General features: G+C 41.9%; 1 protein-coding gene across 4 annotated transcripts in view; it reads left to right on the top strand.

The window, feature by feature from the left end:
• Nucleotides 1-19,448, top strand: part of afap1 (actin filament associated protein 1) — a 243,103-nt gene that overhangs the window by 160,408 nt on the left and 63,247 nt on the right. For all 4 annotated transcript variants that reach the window (XM_080192292.1, XM_080192272.1, XM_080192282.1 and 1 more), the window contains 2 exons: nucleotides 10,963-11,055; nucleotides 14,300-14,387. In XM_080192292.1, the coding sequence (XP_080048418.1) occupies nucleotides 10,963-11,055; nucleotides 14,300-14,387 (181 nt within the window). The remainder of the gene's footprint in view (nucleotides 1-10,962; nucleotides 11,056-14,299; nucleotides 14,388-19,448) is intronic.

Here is a 19,448-nt window from a genome sequence, read left to right as displayed (position 1 = left end):
AAATGGGGTACGGGGATGATTCCTGGGTGGGGTTGTGGTCGGTGCAGACGCGATGGGCTGAATTGTGCCTCCTTCTATGATTTGAATTGTTTTTAATGATAGTTACATCAAGGCATTTTATAATTGAATGTATGTAGTGCACTCTGTTAAAATTCTGGAAACCAAGCTGGTCAACAAAGCATTGTGCTTCAAAAAGCAGTGTTGCTCTGTAAAATGAGTTCAGCAGCCCAAGCCTGTTTGGGTAGGTTGGATTTCTCTACTCATTACACAAAGTCAGTCATAGCTAGTGGTTAGTCCAGCCACTGGAAGGCATCAGGGTTGTAGCAGTAATGATGAGGTACATTGTTACCACAGACCTACAGTGTTTTTTTTCTTCAAGAAACCATCCTAATCTTGGCTGCCTTTAATGTAATTAGAAGGTTTTGTGGGAAGCCTTTGTGTGGAGTTCAAATATAGTTATCAGATCTAAAATACAAACCGGATTGTGATGGAGCGTTTCAGAAAGAGCAGCTTTCTTCCCTCTTTGGACTGTACTGTTTTCACAGTCTGTGCTGCAGCTGCTGTTAAATTCAAGATGTTGAAGCAACTGTATTGCACTGCTTAAACAAAACATTATTCTTCATTCAGTCTCCTCAGCATACCATGGGTAATGATCCAAAGTCAGCACGATCGGTATTTTTCTCGTTCACCGTAGAGTATACTGTGATTTTTTTTTCTCTCTCAGTCCTGATATAGTAACTCAAGCTATTAACCTTATGTCGTTTCCTCCTAAGACGTGCAACAGTTAGATTCACAATACCCCCTTGTGCATGAGCAAGTCTGTTTTTTGTGCTGGAAACACAGAACTGAGATGGGGGTTGGGAGCCGGTGGGGGGGGCGGTTGCTGGGGTGTGCAGAATAAATGACTCACTTACTACTTGTCTACTCTTTCTATTTCCAATGCTCTTCTGGCTGACATTCTATCCTTTACTATCTATCTACTTAAGCTAGGCCAAAACCCTACTAGCTGATTCCTGTCTCTCACCAAGTGTTGTTTACTCATCACCCTGTCCGTGCAGGTTTACGTCAGCTTGCACTGCCACAAAACTCCAATTTTAAATTCCTTTTTCTTATATCCTTTTGTGGCCTTTCCCATCCTCGCCTTCCTAATAGTTGGCTGGCTCAGTTGGTTGCACTCTCGCTTCTGAAGGCTGTGGGTTCAAAGTCCATTCCAGGACTTGAGCACAACAAACCAAAGCTAATACTCATGCGCAGTACCGAAGGAATTGTGCATTGTCAGAGGTTCTGCCTTTCAGATAAGCAATTAAACTAAAACCATGCTGACCTTTTCAAAAAGACATAAAAGATCCCTTGGAATTATTTTGAGGAAGATCAATGGTGCCTGGCCAATATTTATCCCTCAAAGTATAAAAGAAACACAGGTTATCTAGCCATTCTTATGTTACTGTTTGTGAAAAGTAGCTGTGTACATTTTCTACATTACAACAGTGATCATACTTTAAAGCTACTTAATTCCCTGGATGAATGATTTGGAACATCCTGTGTTCATGAAAGACGCTGTATAAATGCAAAGCTTTTTCAGAGAATGGGGGAAGAGAGGAAGTGACTAAAGGCAAATTCTGTGACAGGTTGGAATGCAGAAGAGATTAAATGACAAAACGGACGATGACACAAGTCAAGAGGGGGTAGAAATGAGGCAATAAAAGAAACAAAGGATGTATCTGGAGAAGCTGAAAATGACAAAAGCAGCATTATCTGAGGAAAGTCATTATTAGCATCATAATTGCCAGTCATTTTATTTTTGATGAGAAGGATGGGTGTCGTTAATACTTTCCTTATGGTGTTCTTGCTGATTCAGGTATATGTATGAGATCCATGGTATGTTGAGAGATAGTGGGTGGGATTTTCCATACCCCCTGCAGCGTGTTTTGTGGCAGCAAAGTTTCCTGCCCCTGTCAACGGGGTTTCCCGTTGTTCGCATTCTCCACCACCAGGGTCATTGTCAGCGAGACTGGAAAATTCCACCAGAGGGAATGGCTGGAAAATGCAGCCTAGTGTAATTTGAAGAATGAGTACTACCAGTTTATTTTTCTGTATAGTTTAGATGCCATTGATATACTGCACAATTTTATTATCCAGAAGGGCATTCTTGGGTAACAAGGATTTGTACAATGGAAAATTAATCCCATGATAATATGGAAAAACCCATTTAAAATAATATTTTAACCAGATAATTTTATTCCATGAAGCATTTTATTAATCTAACATTTTGCATCAGACTTATAGGGCAGAATTTTCTTCTCCCACCTGCCATAGGAATCGTGGCAGGACACAGACCATGCAAAGGTCCGTTGACTTTGGGCAGGATTTTCTGACCTAGGGCAAGTGTGGCCAGAAAATCCCACCCATTGAGGTATACAGCATATATATAAGTATGGATGTCAAAAACAGATGCACAATGCAGAATTTGAGAATTATGTTACTGTTGTTCAAGGTCAGCTTAAATTGATTTTTTTCATTCCATCTGCTAATCCAAATCGTTTAGCCATTGAGTGGTCATCCACACATGAGATATTATATGGATTGTTTGTAGAGCAGGGTTTTTGTGCTTTACAGTAATAATGAACTTTCTTTTTATAGTTATCATTCATTTTGTTAAGAACATAAGAACATAAGAAATAGGAACAGGAGTAGGCCATCTAGCCCTTCGAGCCTGCCCCGCCATTCAATAAGATCATGGCTGATCTGAAGTGGATCAGTTCCACTTTCCTGCTTTCTCCCCATAACCCTTAATTCCCTTGTCTGTCAAAAACCTATCTACCCGTGACTTAAATATATTTAGCGAGGTAGCCTCCACCACTTCAACTGGCAGAGAATTTCAGAGATTCACCACCCTTTGAGTGAAGAAGTTCCTCCTCAACTCCGTTCTAAACTGCCCCCCCCCCCCTTTATCTTAGGCTGTGCCCTCTAGTCCTGCTGTCCTTTCTGAGCGGGAAGAATCTCTCTACCTCTACCCTATCCATCCCTTTCATTATCTTATACGTCTCTATAAGATCCCCCCTCATCCTTCTAAACTCCAATGAGTACAGACCCAGTCTATTTAGTCTCTCTTCATAGTCCAACCCACTCATCTCCGGTATCAGCCTAGCGAACCTCCTCTGCACTCCCTCCAAGGCCAATATATCCTTCCGCAAGTGCAGTGACCAAAACTGCACACAGTACTCCAGCTGCCGCCTCACCAGTGCCCTGTACAGTTGCAGCAAGACCTCCCTGCTTTTATATTCTATCCCCCTCGCTATAAAGGCCAGCATTCTATTCGCCTTCTTGATCACCTGCTGCACCTACAGACTGGGTTTTAGCGACTCATGCACAAGGACCCCCAGGTCCCTCTGCACCGTAGAATGCTGCAGCTTTTCGCCCTTTAAGTAGTAATCCCTCCTACTATTATTTCTGCCAAAGTGGATAACCTCACACTTGCTAACATTGTACTCCATCTGCCAGGTCCTCGCCCACTCGCTCAGCCTATCCAGATCCCTCTGCAGACTTTCCACACCATGCGCACAATTTGCTTTTCCACTCATCTTTGTGTCATCAGCAAATTTCGTCACCCTACACTCCGCCCCCTCCTCCAGATCATCCATATAAATGGTAAGTAGCTGAGGCCCCAGCACCGATCCCTGCGGCACTCCACTAGTCACCAACCGCCAATCAGATTAGCACCCATTGATACCAACTCCCTGCTTCCTATTAGACAACCAATCCTCTATCCACGCTAACACCTTACCCCCAACTCCATGCACCCTAACCTTCTGAAGCAACCTTTTGTGAGGCACCTTATCAAACGCCTTTTGAAAATCGAGAAACACCACATCCACTGGTCCCCCTTTGTCTACCGCACTAGTCACGTCCTCATAGAATTCCAATAAATTCATCAAACACGACTTCCCCTTAACAAATCCGTGCTGCGTCTGCTCTATCAAGCCATTCTTTTCCAGGTGCCTCGCTATTTCTTCTTTGATGATTCAAGCATTTTTCCAACTACAGGTGTTAAATTAACCGGCCTATAATTCCCTGCCTTTTGTCTGCTACCTTTTTTAAACAGCGGCGTAACATTGGCCATTTTCCAATCTTCCGGCACTTGCCCAGAATCCAGCGAATTTTGGTAAATAATCACTAAGGCATCTACTATCACCTCTGCCATTTCCTTCAGAATCTGGGATGCATTCCATGCGGTCCTGGGGACTTGTCCACCATCAGTCCCATTAGTCTATCAAGCACTACTTCTCTAGTGACAGCATTCGCATTCAGGCCCTCAACTCCTACCATCCTTCTATCTTTAATATCCAGCAAACTATTCGCATCTTCCTCCGTGAGACCGAGGCAAAAAACTTATTTAAGGCCTCAGCCATTTCCTCATCTCCCACCACTAACTCCCCCCTCTCATCCTCTAAGGGTCCAACATTCACTCTAGCCAGCCTCCTCTTCTTTATATATTTGTAAAAACTCTTACTGTCCTTTTTAGTATTTAGTGCTAGTTTAGCTTCATAATCTATCCTTCCTTTCTTTATCAACTTCTTAGTCATTCTTTGTTGATTTTTAAACCTTTCCCAATCTTCTAATCGCCCACTACTTTTAGCCACTCTGAACGCATCAGCTTTTAATTTAATATTCTTCTTTATTTCCTTCGATAACCACGGCTGGTTATCCCTTCTCCTACATTCCTTCTTTACCATCGGAATATATTTCTGCTGAGTACCGAAAAAGATCTCCTTAAAGATCCTCCACTGTTCCTCAGCAGTCCTACCGACCAATCTGCGCCCCCAATCTACATTTGCCAATTCCTCTCTCATCCTATCGTACTCCCCTCTGTTCAAACAGAGGACACAGGTTCAGGACCCTACTTTCTCATCCTCCATCTGCATCAAAAACTCAACCATACAATGATTGCTCATCCCAAGAGGATCCCTCACAATAAGATCCCTAATTCTACCTGCCTCGTTACATAACACCAGATCTAAGATAGCTTGCTCCCTCATAGGTTCCGTCACACACTGTTCAAGGAAACTATCCCAACAGCATTCCAAGAACTCTTCCTCAAGCCCACCACGTCCGACTTGGGTCAACCAATCAACATGCAGATTAAAATCCCCCATAATTATCCCCGTTCCATTTCTGTACGCATCATTTATTTGCGTGTTTATAGCCTGCCCCACCTCTAAGTTATTATTTGGGGGCCTATAGACCACACCCACCAGCATCTTCCTCCCCTTACTGTTCCTTATCTCCACCCACAACGATTCCACATTTTGCTCTTTGGAGCCTATATCTTCCCTTACTACCGCCCTGATATTATCCTTAATCAACAGAGCTACCCCACCCCCTTTTTCCTCCCGTCTATCCTTCTTAAACACTTGATACCCCTGGACATTCATCTCCCAGTCCCTGTCACCCTGCAACCACGTTTCCGTAATGGCCACCAGATCATATCCATTTGTGCTGATCTGCGCCACCAGCTCATTCACTTTATTCCAAATGCTTTGTGCATTCAGGTAAAGTGTCTTTATCCCAGCCTTTATCTGGACCCTATTTGAAGGAGCGCTACCAACCTTTCTCATGCCCCCTACTCCCTTTATTATTGGGACATCTCAACATTTTCCCATGCCCGTACCTTCTCTTTTACTTTAAAGAGGATAAAGCCACAAGTCTTTCCCTTGCTGTCTTTATTGCATGTGGTATGCCATATTGATAATTGATAAGTTGTATATCTGGTGTAACAGGAAACTAGATGGCCTGTCTTTTTCATGTAGCCCAGGAAGTTCCCAGGCCTGATCTCCAATTTGTACTGTTTTAGTTCATCTCAGTAGGATGGCAGCAGTATTACTAAATTTAACTGTAGCAAATCCGGACCATGGAAAGGAAACACAAGCAACTTTTTATCTTCTGATTACTATTGTGGTAGTTCGTTTCTGTGAATGTTGCAAGATAGAAAGGGGGTAAATATGAACGGAAGTATGTAATACCCATTTATTAAAAGCAGGTTGGTCAGCAAAATTTAATCTATCTTTGTAAACATATCATATTATGAGGTTGCTTGAATTTTCACACCAGTTTCCATCACAAACAACACAATTGCAATATGAATACAGGGGCTGCATTTTATGTGCCCCCCCACCTGCCGTATTTTTGGTGAGAGGAGAAGCACACATAAAATAGGGTAGGTGCCCATTGCATCAGCTCCACACCCATGACACCAAGCGTGTGCAAGGCTTGACTTCAGCCAATGGAGAACTTTCCCCCATTCTCTTGAAGTTCAATTTTACTGGTACTCCTTAATGCCTCACTTGATCAAATTCTGCCTTGATCTCAAGGATAGCCACTCTCACTTTCCCTTATTTTGACTCTATTTGGGTGAAGACTGCAATTAAGCCTGAAACCAAGTGGAATTTTTAAAAAATTTTTACGTTCAACAGCTTTAATTTATTTCTATGACAGAATTGTTGGTCAAGGCCTCGGTTTCCATTTAAAAGTACAGCTTTTTAAACTAATAACTTAAAACTACTACAACGTAAATTAAGTACAACACAAAGTGAGCCTTGGTGAACAAATTAATGGTGACTAAGTGCCACTTCTTGGTACTGTCAATTACACCATGCATCACTTTGATGATTAAGAGTAGGCTGACGATCGAGGGTCGGCTGATGGGCTATAATTGGCCAGATAGGTTTTTTTTGTGGACAGCAATATTCTGAACAATTTTCCCTATGGTTAGTTGGTTGCTAATATTGTGGATTTACTGGAATAACTTGGCTAAAGGCATGACTAGTACTGGAGCACAAGTCTTTAAGACTATGGACAGGATTTTGAAGAGATGGCCCGCCATTGACTGGCAGTGGGATCTTCCGGTCTCGCCACTGTCAATGGGGTTTTATATGTACCCCTCCCCCACCAGGAAACCTGTGGCGGCGAGGGCAGGAATGGCCAAAAAAATTTGGAATGCTTTTGGGCCTTTAACCTTTGTGGTATCCGGTGCACTTTGCCATTTCTTGATATCACCTGGAGCAAATCAGTTTGGCTGGAAACTGACATCTGTGACACTGGCGATTTCATGATGTGGCTGAGATGGATCATACATTTGGCACCTCTGGCTGAAGATGACTGTGAATTCTTCAACCTTGTCATTTACACTGGCATGCTGGTCTCCTCCATCATAGAGGATGGTGATATTTTGGAACTGTGTTCTCCGATTAGTTGTTTAATTCACAGCAGGATGTAACAGAACTGCAGAGCTCTGATCAATGCTTTGGAATCCCCCAGGTCTGTCATGTTGCTACTGTTATGTAGTCCTTTGCTGTACCTTCAGCAGTTGATGTTTCATTTTTATGTATTTACTTACTTTTGATGCTACTCCCAGTATGCTCGCTTATACTTCTCTTTGAACCAGGTTTGATCCCTTGCTTTGAAAGTAATTGAGTAAGGGACACGTCAGACCATGAGGTTATAACTGGTGGTGGAATGCAACTGTGTACTGCTGTTGGCCCACAGCACCTCTTGGATGTCCAATTTTGAGCTGCCAGATCTGATTTCATAGAACATAGAACATTACAGAACAGGCCCTTCGGCCCACGATGTTGCGCCGACCAATTAAGAAAAAAGCAATGACCCTCTAACCTAAACCAATCCCTTTCCATCCATAAACCTATCCACGGACCTCTTAAATGCCCCCAAACTAGTTGCATCTACAACTGCAGCAGGCAGGGCATTCCATTCCCCCACCACCCTCTGGGTAAAGAACCTACCTCTGACATCCGTCCTATAACTACCACGCCTTAATTTAAAGCTATGTCCCCTCATGCTAGCTTTCTCCATCTGAGGAAAAAGGCTATCACTGTCCACCCTATCTAAACCTCTAATCATCTTGTATGTTTCAATAAGGTCTCCTCTTAGCCGCCTTCTTTCCAATGAAAACAACCCCAAATCCCTCAGTCTCTCCTCATAGGACCTTCCCTCCATACCAGGCAACATCCTGGTAAACCTCCTCTGCACCCTCTCCAATGCCTCCACATCCTTCCTATAATGTGGGGACCAGAACTGTACATAATACTCCAAGTGCGGCCGCACCAGAGTTTTGTACAGTTGCAACATGACGTTGCGGCTCCTAAATTCAGTCCCCCTACCAATAAACGCCAAGACACTGTGTGCCTTCCTAACAACCTTATCGACTTGATTTCCAACTTTCAGGGATCTATGCACATATACACCTGGATCCCTCTGTTCGTCAACACTGTTCAGGGTCCTACCGTTAGCCCTATACTCTACACATCTGTTATTCCTGCCAAAGTGAATTACCTCACACTTTTCCGCATTAAACTCCATCTGCCACCTCTCGGCCCAGCTCTGCAACTTGTCCAAGTCTCTCTGTAAACTATGATACCCCTCTTCACTATCTACCACTCCTCCGACTTTTTCAATCAATTCCATTTAGTATAACCATACAACATGATGGAGGGTGACTTTAATATGAAGACAAGGACAATGGAATGTTGTGGTCACTCCTACCACCTGGTTATGGATAGATACATCCAAGTTAGATTGGTGAGGACAAGGTCAGATTAGTGTTTTTCCTCATGTTGGTTCTCCCACCACCTACAATAGACTCAGTCTGGCAGATTTCTCCCTCAGAACTTGGTCATCTCAGGCAATAATGGTGTGACTGAGCCGCTCTTGGTGATGGGCATTTAAATCCCCTATTCAGTGTTGGTTTGTTCGCTTTCTAGTTGTAGTACCTCTTCTAAACAGTGATCAACTCGGAGAAGTACTGATCCATGGACTGAGGGAAAACGGTAGATGATAAGCAACTATTTGCTCAGGTGGTGGATAAATGTTGATATATAATGGTTGGGTTAAATGGCTTGCTTTCATGTTGTAATTAAATTGTTAAGCATTGAAAACATAAGTATCGCGGACAATTAATGCAGATGGACACTGTGTGGAGCACGTGTTTGATTATGCAGTGTACAACAGTCGAGGCTTTCCTTTCATACTTCACAATCCTGAAGCCTGCCAGGAGCAGATATTAAACACTTGTGTACATCTTGCACATAATCTTCCAACCATTTAAAACTACCAAATGATAAGCTTGTATGAAACTTTAGGTGTCCACCATGATGGATGTTTTCTACTTGATGTCCTTGCTAGAAGAGGACACCAAAAAGAGCATTAACAAGCATTGATTCTCTATTTCAATTGGTCAAAGCCAGAAAACCATCTGCATTGTGTATTTGCCTTTCCAATTGCCGGCCTGATGGGCTTAGCTGCTTAGCAGGAGTTGAGGCAGAAAATTTCACATTTGTTTTGAGTTCCTCTTCCATCCCATTTAGTTCATGGTCTACTAAAGCCTCCCTGCCTATTCATGCTGCCTCCTCTCAGAGAAAGATTTCTCCCTTGGGAGATTTCACCAAAGCTGTCCTTGCTTTCCTATGATGTGCAACTTGCTATCAGTAACTTCACTGCAGTGTTAATGTAAGCCTACTAGTGACACCAATAAATAAACTTTCAAAGTAAGGATGTATTGCAGTAGGGATTAAAGAATGAATTTCCTAATTTGGTGTATAAGAACTGGTAATTTAACTTCCTTGTATATCTGGTTGAGAAGGTGACCTTTGGCAGTTTCGAATCCATAATTCATGGCAATCGGTAATAACCAGTCGGTTTGAACCTTGCACATAAATTTTGTCTGGAATCGTCTGACCACGCTCTTGGCTGGGATTATCTAGTCCTGCTGCTGTAAATAGATTTGGCTGAGTGCCAAATTCTCCGATCTCTCTGGTGGCAGATGTGTGTGAGATTGGAGAATTCTGGCCTTTATCTCTTGGTGAGAACATATACTAACACTATAATCCTTTTTTTAAATTATATTATGCAACTTTTTTCATACATCCTGCCAGGTTAACCTTTTAGGGAACTTTGACATTTTCATTTATTTCCTCTGTTGCACTTTGGCACCAAAAAGTTATGTTTTTTTCCTCCTTCACCAGAATCGCATCAAACATTGCAGCAATGTCCCAGCCTATTGATTAAGCTCTTCAAATTTGTCAGTTAGCCAGAGGAACAGAGATTTGTTCTGTTCTGTACAATCTACCGCTGAACAAAACTGTTACATTCCTATCAATTAACAGGCAATTTAGAGGATAGTGAAGTGTGAAACAACTATTACTACAAGTGTGCGATGATTGGCAGATTAATTCATATTTCACAAGTTCAAAAGCAGAAAAATAATCACTTTAGATAAATTAATGTTTAAATCGAATGTCATAAAATATGCATTTTGACCGAAAACATGCTCCACAGTGGTTTAATATAGTTTGAAATGAGGACGATGAGCTTTCTGAGCACTGCAATCACGTGTCAAGCACATGTTTGAAAAGTTAGCAGCCAAATTATTTTCCACAAATGAACTTGCAACTTTCGTTAAGGTAACCTGTGCCAAAAATCTCAAACTGAATTGTGATTTTAAAATGTAAGTATGAAAATGGCTACTCAATGATATTTTCAAAGAAAACATTGATTGGCCAAATTAGGGAGAACGCCCCCTTCCATCTACAAACTGTAAAAAAAAAAATTTTAAAAGCTATTTATAATTGACCTGTAAGTGGCTAAAGCTTTAGGACGTTTGTGTTTGAATGGCCCAAAGCTGAGTGAATTGTGGGCAGTTTCTGAAGATGCTGGTAAACATACAACTGTCTCGGCAGCTTGTTTTTAAACAAACCATGATCAGAAAATTTATTAAGGAGAATGGCCTTTTTCATGTAGATTGCATTGCAAAGATCTCCCATGGAGGCAATTTTACCCACTACTGCAGGCTCAAAATAGGCAATTATAGTATTTCATGTCAGAACGCCGAACACTATTTTACAACTATGATGGAACTGTGCTTTGAGTTTTTTCCTGTGCTGTTATTTTTAGGTGATAAAGGATGTTGTTGTACTTTGCAATGTAACTACTGAAACTGATGGATCCATGACGATTATTCCTGTGAATAAGGCAGAGCTGGAAAAGGTAAGGGACCTGCAATATTTCCTAATGCCACTTTCCAAACCTGACCACAATTTATATCTAACCTCAGTTGAGATATCAGTAAATACTCATTAAATCCTCCATTTCCATTAACTTCTTGTCAATTTTGTATTGGTTTCATGTTCCAAGTTCAAATGACGAGTAATCTCTTTATTTTAACAATCAAAAGAATAAGCAGTAATTAGCAAATAAAAAATGCTATCCCTGTCCAGTCCGAGGCTAGATGTGAAAGTATGAGGGTGAATTCAAGTAGAGCTTCACCCACCTTGCAAAATAAGAATGCCAGGCTAGAGGTGAGGCTACAACACTGAAGCTTGATTGTCAGATCTGATCCCCACCGAGCAACGCACCATCTTGTACAAGAAACCTTGCTGAATTATCGCGAGGAAGCATTTTTCAATCAGCCTAAACTTCTGACGCCTCTTCATTCTGCATGTTTGAAAACAAAACACTCTCTTTTTCTCTCAGTTGCTCCAGTATGTTTGTTTTAGTCCATTATTTTAGCCCTTGATTCTTTGTTTCTGTTTATTTACATAGTTTTTCCGCTTTCTGGATTTCTTTCTCTTGAGTCATGTTTCTTATCTCCTTCAATCCACTCAGGGGTTAGTGTTGGCTCAGCTCTAAGTTTGTCTTGAGAAGAATGGAAAATAAACAAATTATGCACATTCCAGACAAAAAGAGTCTAGTTGTAGTTATACACAGTCTAAGGACGTGTTAAGCCACTTGTCTGAAGTCAATAACACACACACACACACACACACACACAGTAATGCAAATCATTGTCAAGAGAATAGGGATTGGTGTAGTAAATGACAAGGATAACTAAAGTTGCTGCGGGGGGGAATTCTCCGCTCCCTATTTTCAGTGAGCAGGAATGACGGACAGGGCAGACAATTGAGGGGCACTTCTACATGGCGGGATTTCGATGGTCCCAGCCAGTCACATAATGAACTTCCTGCCATGCAATGACGAGAACCCCATTTGAATACAGTTTAATGTAATTCCTGCTGTGAGGTTGCCTGCCCGCGGGGGCGTGATGTCACACCGGCAGGGTTTACAGCAGATTTCTAAAAATGGCGAACTGGCAAACAGAACCTGCTGGAGGTGCACAGGTATGTACAGCTCCCGGGGGAGAGAGTCATGCTCAAGCAGTATCCTGGTACTGCCCTCAGCATTACCTGGGAGGGTCTGAGGAAAAATAGACTTAGCAAAGTTTAAAGACCAAGATAAGGCCACTGTGCTAAATAGATACTTCACATCAATTTCTATACTTGAAGACCATACATTTAAAGGGAAGCTATGTAATAATTGGAGAGAAAGGAAAAGATGTTGTGGCCGATTCTGTCATCTCATTGTGTTGCTTTTGTAGTGCAGCAGGCCAGAAGACTCGAATGGTGGCCATTTCGCAGGCTCCCCATTGGGCACCATGGTCTTTGTGATTCTCTGGCAGCCAGATTTCCGGTGCCATTATCTCCGTGTCAGAAATCAGGGTGGAGCTGAATAATTCATGCAAATCCTCATTTAACTGCTGTTTAAATATCATTAGTGAACCCAGGACTGATGTCTCTGGGGCTGTTAGCTTCTTTCTCCCCCCGCCTGGAGTGGTTCACTCCTGCAGGGTTTCGTATAGCTCCCCACTTGTGGGGAGCTGGCGGCTCGACTCCGCTGGAGTGCAGGGAGGCCCATGGAGATCCCCCAGAGGGTAGGGCGGCAGGGGGTATATCTCTGGGAATTGCCCTGTTGGCAGTGCCAGCCTGGGCCCTAGCACTGCCCAGGGAGTATTTTGGCACTGCCCATTAGAGAACTGGTGACTCGACCCCGCTGGAGTGAAGGGGGCCCGTGGAGATCCCCCAGAAAGTAGGGTGGCAGAGGGTCCCAGCACTGTCCAAGGAGCATTTTGAGAGAATTATCACCGGGAGTAGATCAATACAGGGATAGTCATGCATTGGGTCCCACAATACTTTGTGTTGGCACTGTTTTTGTCCATCGGAGTTTTTTTTTGTCTTTACCACCTGGAGCCCAGAGATAAAAATCTGGTGAGGAAGATGTCAAACCAGTTTCTAATCCTGTCAAAATTTCTCTTCATTGATTTATATCAGGCAAGTCCTTTTGAACTGATTACTGAAAAATGTGTTGACCATTAATGCCTTTCAACAACTATCAAAACAAAATATCTGATAATAGGCCCAAATGAACATTTGTCACTCGTTCTCTGCCCTGTACGTGGAACTGCTAATTGTGCTGGCATAGGCAGAAAACTATGACTTGGGTTCTGAGTCAGTACTCTCCCATTATAACATGGGCTGGAGTTGAAGCAGAAAGCTCCATTAGAATGGATGCCAGACCTTGGCCTTCCCTTGGGTGTTTCTTTGTGAGGGCTGGAGCTTTTGCCTGCTCCAGACAGTGTCAGTGATTATGGAAATGGATTTGGCCAGGGCCATGGAATTCTGTTGTCCCTGTCATGGATTCCGGTCACTTTACAGCAAGAAAGCTGAGCAGTAGTATTTACAATTGCAGTATCACTGTTAGGTGTGGATCCAGCTGCCTGGGTGATAACATGGGAAGACGAGAAATAATTATGAAAAGGAGCTGAGCTGGCACTTTTTTCAGGGATGGCATTTGCTTGCATGGCATTCATAAATAACCAGGGTGCCCTTCCATGCTGTTCTTGCCCCAGGCACTAGTAAACTTAACTCCCATTTGTCAATGAGAAAAGTGGAATTTGCTCCTGTTTCACATTTTCCCTTTTGGGCTTCAGGAAAGGTGGGTCACAATAAATGTTTTAAAAAGTCTTCACCTTTGAAGTCTCCACTTACCAGCCTCCCTCCTCTTCCCTTCCCTCTGGAAAGTGCACAATTGTCTGACTGTACACAGCATTGTATTCAACAAGCAGCCTTTAGTCCTATGCTGCACCATGGCTGAGCAGAGAAATGGGAACTCCTGGACCAGGGAGATTTCATCCTCAATCCTGCCTCTGTGAACCACACCTCTTCTTAGCAGCTCTTTAAGGGACTAATGTAAGTGCTGTCCCTTAAAAGGTCAACTAACAAATCATGGAAGCTCTGTGGCCCAATGCAACTGGAACTTTGCCATTTTTTGATGAGCTCTTTGAGTGTCCTATGAACATACAGAATTTATTCCCACAAATTTCATTCTAGGAAATCAGTAGAGGATTTGTTGAATTAACAGCAGTAGGAGATTGGTCATGTCTGACTTGTTCTTGCAGAGATTATCTTCAGAGAGGCCAAATTCAGATGGTGAAGGACATTTGGAGAATGGTACTCATGTTGGTACAACAGATAATAAAGACCATGGTGAGTCCCATGCACCTAATGATATTTCAAGCACTGTCAATATCACTGTAAAGCTACCATTCATTTTCTCATTTTTTACAATGTAGAATCTTATTTTTTCTTCTACTGGTTTTGTTACCAGGGTGGATGGTCTTCTTTGCCCCCTCCCAGTTGAAAGGTTGTTCAAGATCTCACCAACTTTAAATGTAACTGCTCCAGAGAAATAATATGTTCGGGGTGGCCTTAATGAATTCAGAGTGGGACTGGTGTCCTTCAGGGATAAGAAATCATATCATCAAGAGCTACTAGCCAATCTGGCTGCCACTTTGTACCAGAACACATTAGTGGCAGCTGCTTTGTCTACAAAGAGTCCTAATTGTGAAGAAGTCATGTCTCCAAGACTTGAGATAAGCCTGGGCATTTTGGGCAGGGACACTTTCATGATCTCAGGATGTTGAGGGGTCGGATTTTAACCGGCAGTTGGGGAAGCACAAAGGGTTGTTGTCTTGAGGGATGGTGGTCCTGATAAGCACGGGACCCACTACTCTCCTACCTACTTGACTTTAGCCTATGCAGTGAAGCCTACCAGGTCACTGCCTTCCTTCCACCCTCCCCAGCCATCCATATTATAGCAGCAGAGGTGGAAAGAATGGCTGGCTGACATTTTACCAGTGTCTCTGTAATATGGAAGGAGTAGTTCAGGGATTAGGCAGGAGGATAATGAGCTGATTACCCATTAATTTTACATGCCCCTGCCTTCATATATGTCAGCGGAGGTCTATAAAATTTACCTCCATATTGCATAACATAAAACTGCTGAACATCACAAACATTCAGCTGTAACCCAATAGATGGGTCTTATTTCAAATCACACAATACTTTTTCATGTTTTTGTCAGCATTGTGACAAGATTAAAATTTCTGCTTTAAATGCAGGCAGTTCTGTCTCTGTCTTTGCATTGGCTGAAATGCTTATTTGCTGGCTCTTGTCAAAGTGAATGTGTGGTCTCTCATGAGGCAGATTGTTTTAACAACTGTGAAAGATAGCTGCCATCAATTGTTCTTGTATCATTTGCCTTGAGTTACAGGTGTAAATATGATGTTCCAGATATTCCCTATTCAACTGTCTGCATGTCAGTTTTTTTTTTAGTAGTGTTAATCTGAGGGTAAGTGTGTGGAGATGCATTAGAAAAAAATGCGAAATCTATTATTTGAAAAGGACAATTAAGCTTCCTAACTCAGAATGTTACAGCACAGGTGGCTATTTAGCCCATTATACCCCCGCTGGATTTTGAAAGAGCTTTCCAATTATCCTATTCCCCTGCTTACTTCTCTATAGTTCTGCATTTCTTTTCTCCAAGTCTATGTCCAGTCCTCTTTTGGAAATTATTATTGAACCTGCTTCTACCAGATTACAACTCAGTGTTTAGGAGAAAAGTCTCAACTTTCTTGCTGCCCGCGTCACTGGTACTTTTGATAATTATCTCAAATCTGTGTCTCCAGTTCCTGACCTTCCTGTTAGTGGAAACAATTTTTCCTTACTTACTCCATCAAATCCCTTCTTGGTTTTGAATAGTTCTATTAAATCTCATTTAACCTTCTCTGCCCTAAGGAGAACAAACCCAGCGTCTGTACTCTGTCCACTTAACTGGTCCCTCATTGCTGTACTTTTCCTCTGCACCCACTCCAAGGCTTTGATGTTCATTCTTCCAGTGGAAGATCAAATTAATTGGATCATGTTATAGTTTCTGCATGTTCCAGGTGACTTTAGGTCACCATAAAGTTCATAGTGACTCGAGGGACACAAAGTCATCTGAACAACATGTTTGTTTTATGGTAGCTGCCTAAATCCTAATCCTAAAATTTACAGCACAGAGGAAGCCACCCAATCCATCATGCCTGATGCTAGATCTTCAGTTGTTGTTGTAGATTGCAATCAATCAATACGGAATTTCCTATTTTTTTATAGATTAAGTTATGTTCCTATGGATAAGAAAAATTATTGTGCTTATTTTTAGGGTTTCCATCTTATGCCACTCAAAAATGGTCGCTGAACATGCATGTCCCTCAGTGCAGAGGATGACTGGCCGACTGATTCTGTGGCCAATTTGATGGTAGTCTTCAGCTCACGCTTGCAAAAGTGACCAAAGAACAACTTTACCATTGGTAGCCATTCCTGTGATACAGTGCTATTTTGAGATGTGGCCATACCCCAAAACACCATAGATGAATTTAATTAAATAGTGGAAGGTGATGGGAAGGGGAATGGGACTACAACATGGTTGCACATGTTAATGCTTTTCAATTCTTTATTATAGGGCAATTACACAATCCTGTGTTTTCACTGGGTAACCTAAATTATACAGAGTGCAGGCCAGAGAATCGGAGCTAGTTTTTGGAGGTCTGTCTTTGACTCAGGTTTCTTTCAAGCATAAACTGCAGCTGGGAACACAGGACATGCTCCTTTTATTATCTGTTGTTTGCTCACATTTTAATAAAAAACCTCAAAGGGCTATAGATCTGCGCTAAACACACATCAAACTCACCAGTATTGGATTAACAAACTTTCATGACATATAATATCAGTGGCTGCTTCACCCAAACTCTCTGACCATAACCATTAACACCCCCAACACCATTCACCATTATGTATAATTCCTTCTTGTCATTGATAAAGATACTCCAAAAGCTTCCAGTTTGTTACATTCAAATGGGACAAATTTCCTTGTGGCTTCTTCTGTTTGTCCACCATAACATCAGAGGAAGAACTGCATAAACAGTGAAGGAGTCCATGTAAGTGCATTCCTATCATCTTGAGGTATGAAGTAAGGTCATGTTTATTTGACTATGCAGTTATAAAATACTGCCCAGATTCATTGTTAATAAGCTTAACAAACCAAAAATAAAGAGTTTTCTTTCATTCTCCCAGTGGAGCAGAAAGAAAAGAGACTTGCATTTATATTGTGCTTTTCAAGACCACCAGAGTCTCAATTCATTTCACAGTAACTGAAGTGCTTAAACATTGTTTAATCTAGGTAAGAAGGTCACATATCTGTGATCAAGCATGATGCACTTGTATTAGTGTAAGGGATCTTTATATTGGATTTGTTGAGTGCCAAGGGGACAACGCTATTCTTTTTCATGCATGCGATGACTGGAATGTTGTGTTCCAAAGAAGAGTCATATTGAACTTGAAATGTTTTCTCTTTTTCTCTCTTCAAAGATGCTTCCACACCTGTTGAGTTTTTCCAGCATTTTTTATTTCCTTTTATTACTGATTGTTATTTTCCCGCCAAAAGTCTGTTCATGGTTCTTTTTTACGGCAATAATCAATGATTGCGGGGGCTTGGCTGGTATAATGGGCCATTCAGATATGATGTGGAGCTCTTTGTTCAAGTATTTCACAATTGCCAATGTTTGACATTTATATTGGTTAAGTTGTAATTAGCTACTTGAAAGGTATTGAGCGTGGTGCAATTCTGGCTTGGTTGGTAGCATTCTCAACATGCTGAGTTTGAAAGTTGTGAGCTCAAAGCACACTCCTGTTCTCACAATCTAGCTTGACACGTTATTGACGTGATGAAGGAATGCAGCATCAGTAGAAGTACTATCCTTTGGTTGAGATTTTAAATCAAGATTGCATCTACCTATCCAATTGGATATGAAATATCCCGCACAACTTTTTGAAGGAGAGGATTCTCCCTAGTCATTCCATCATTTCTCCCTTAATCATTGCCGCTTACCAAAATTAGATTTATCTCTGTTTGTAACTATGATGCACACAGAAGGCTGCCTCATTCACTTGCATTAGATAATGCCTGCATTTAAAAAAATGCAAATGTTAGAAATCTGAAATAAAAATGGAAATACAGTCAGATCAGAAAGCATTTATAAGGACCAAAGACTGGTTATGAAGTCTTGAGGATGTATAAGATTCAGTAATAGTAATTCACTGGTAGAGGCACCTTCAGGATTTTCTGAAGATGTAATTAGGCACTTGAGGAAAGCAGGTTCAGTTTATTTGAAGCATAAAATATAGGAAGGCAACATGTTTAAGCAATGTTTAAAGTGAAGTAGTCCACTTTTATGACTGCATTACATATATCAAAATGATTATCTATTTTGGGGCAATAAGTACTAGGTACAGCAGAGAGAAACCTACGTTATTTTAGGTGATTATAGACATATGAAGAGTAAGGAAGTTCCAAAATTTGATTATTTGGTCCATGGCAACAGTGCATACACCATTCTGTGGCATTTATCAATTCAGCAGGTGCCTCTTGTTCCTTGCATCTGTGTCTGTTGTTTTATTTTAGATCAATTACTTTTTTTTTCATGCTATAATCAAATGACTCCAAAGTTTCCCAAACAAGTGGTTAAATTTTTCCTAACCAAACATTGAGCTCTTTCTATAGCCTATCTATATCAAATGGGAAATTCACCTTCACAGAGTGGTAAATTGTGGGTTTGTGCCCTTCATTTCCCACCTGATGTGTTTTATTCTTGACCTTACCATTGAGTAGAGTCGTATTTTAGGACCCAAAAGCCAGACGTTTGTTAGTCAGGCGAGTAGCTCAATTCAGAAGAGCTCTTGGCTCACAACATCTGCCTCAGTAGAAATGTCCCCAATACTGTAACTTCTGCTTTTAGATCATAAAATCCCTAAAGTATAGAAGGAGTCCATTCAGCCCATCGAGTATGTACCAACCATAGTCCCATCCAGGCCTTATTCCTGCAACCCTATGCATTTACCCTGTTAATCCCTCTGGCACTAGGGCCAATTTAGCAAGGCCAATCAACCTAACCCACACATCTTTGGACTGTGGAAGGAAACTGGAGCACCTGGAGGAAACCCATGCAGATACAGGGAGAATGTACAAACTCCACACAGATAGTGGCCCAAGGCTGGAATTGAACCTGGGAAGCTGATGCTCTGAGGCAGCAGTGCTAACCATTGTGCCACTGTACTGCAGGGGAGGGGACTGCAAGGAAATGAGCATCGATGGGTCAGAGCCAGGCCTGCTGCCCCTGGAAGCAGATCAGAGGTGACCACAGGAGCTGCCAAGTGCTGAGGCTGTTTGGG

The sequence above is a fragment of the Carcharhinus amblyrhynchos genome, chromosome 1 (genome assembly GCF_965287045.1).
Source record: "Carcharhinus amblyrhynchos chromosome 1, sCarAmb.v2.hapA, whole genome shotgun sequence".
Taxonomy (NCBI): domain Eukaryota; kingdom Metazoa; phylum Chordata; class Chondrichthyes; order Carcharhiniformes; family Carcharhinidae; genus Carcharhinus; species Carcharhinus amblyrhynchos.
This window is presented reverse-complemented; position numbering and strand designations above follow the sequence as displayed.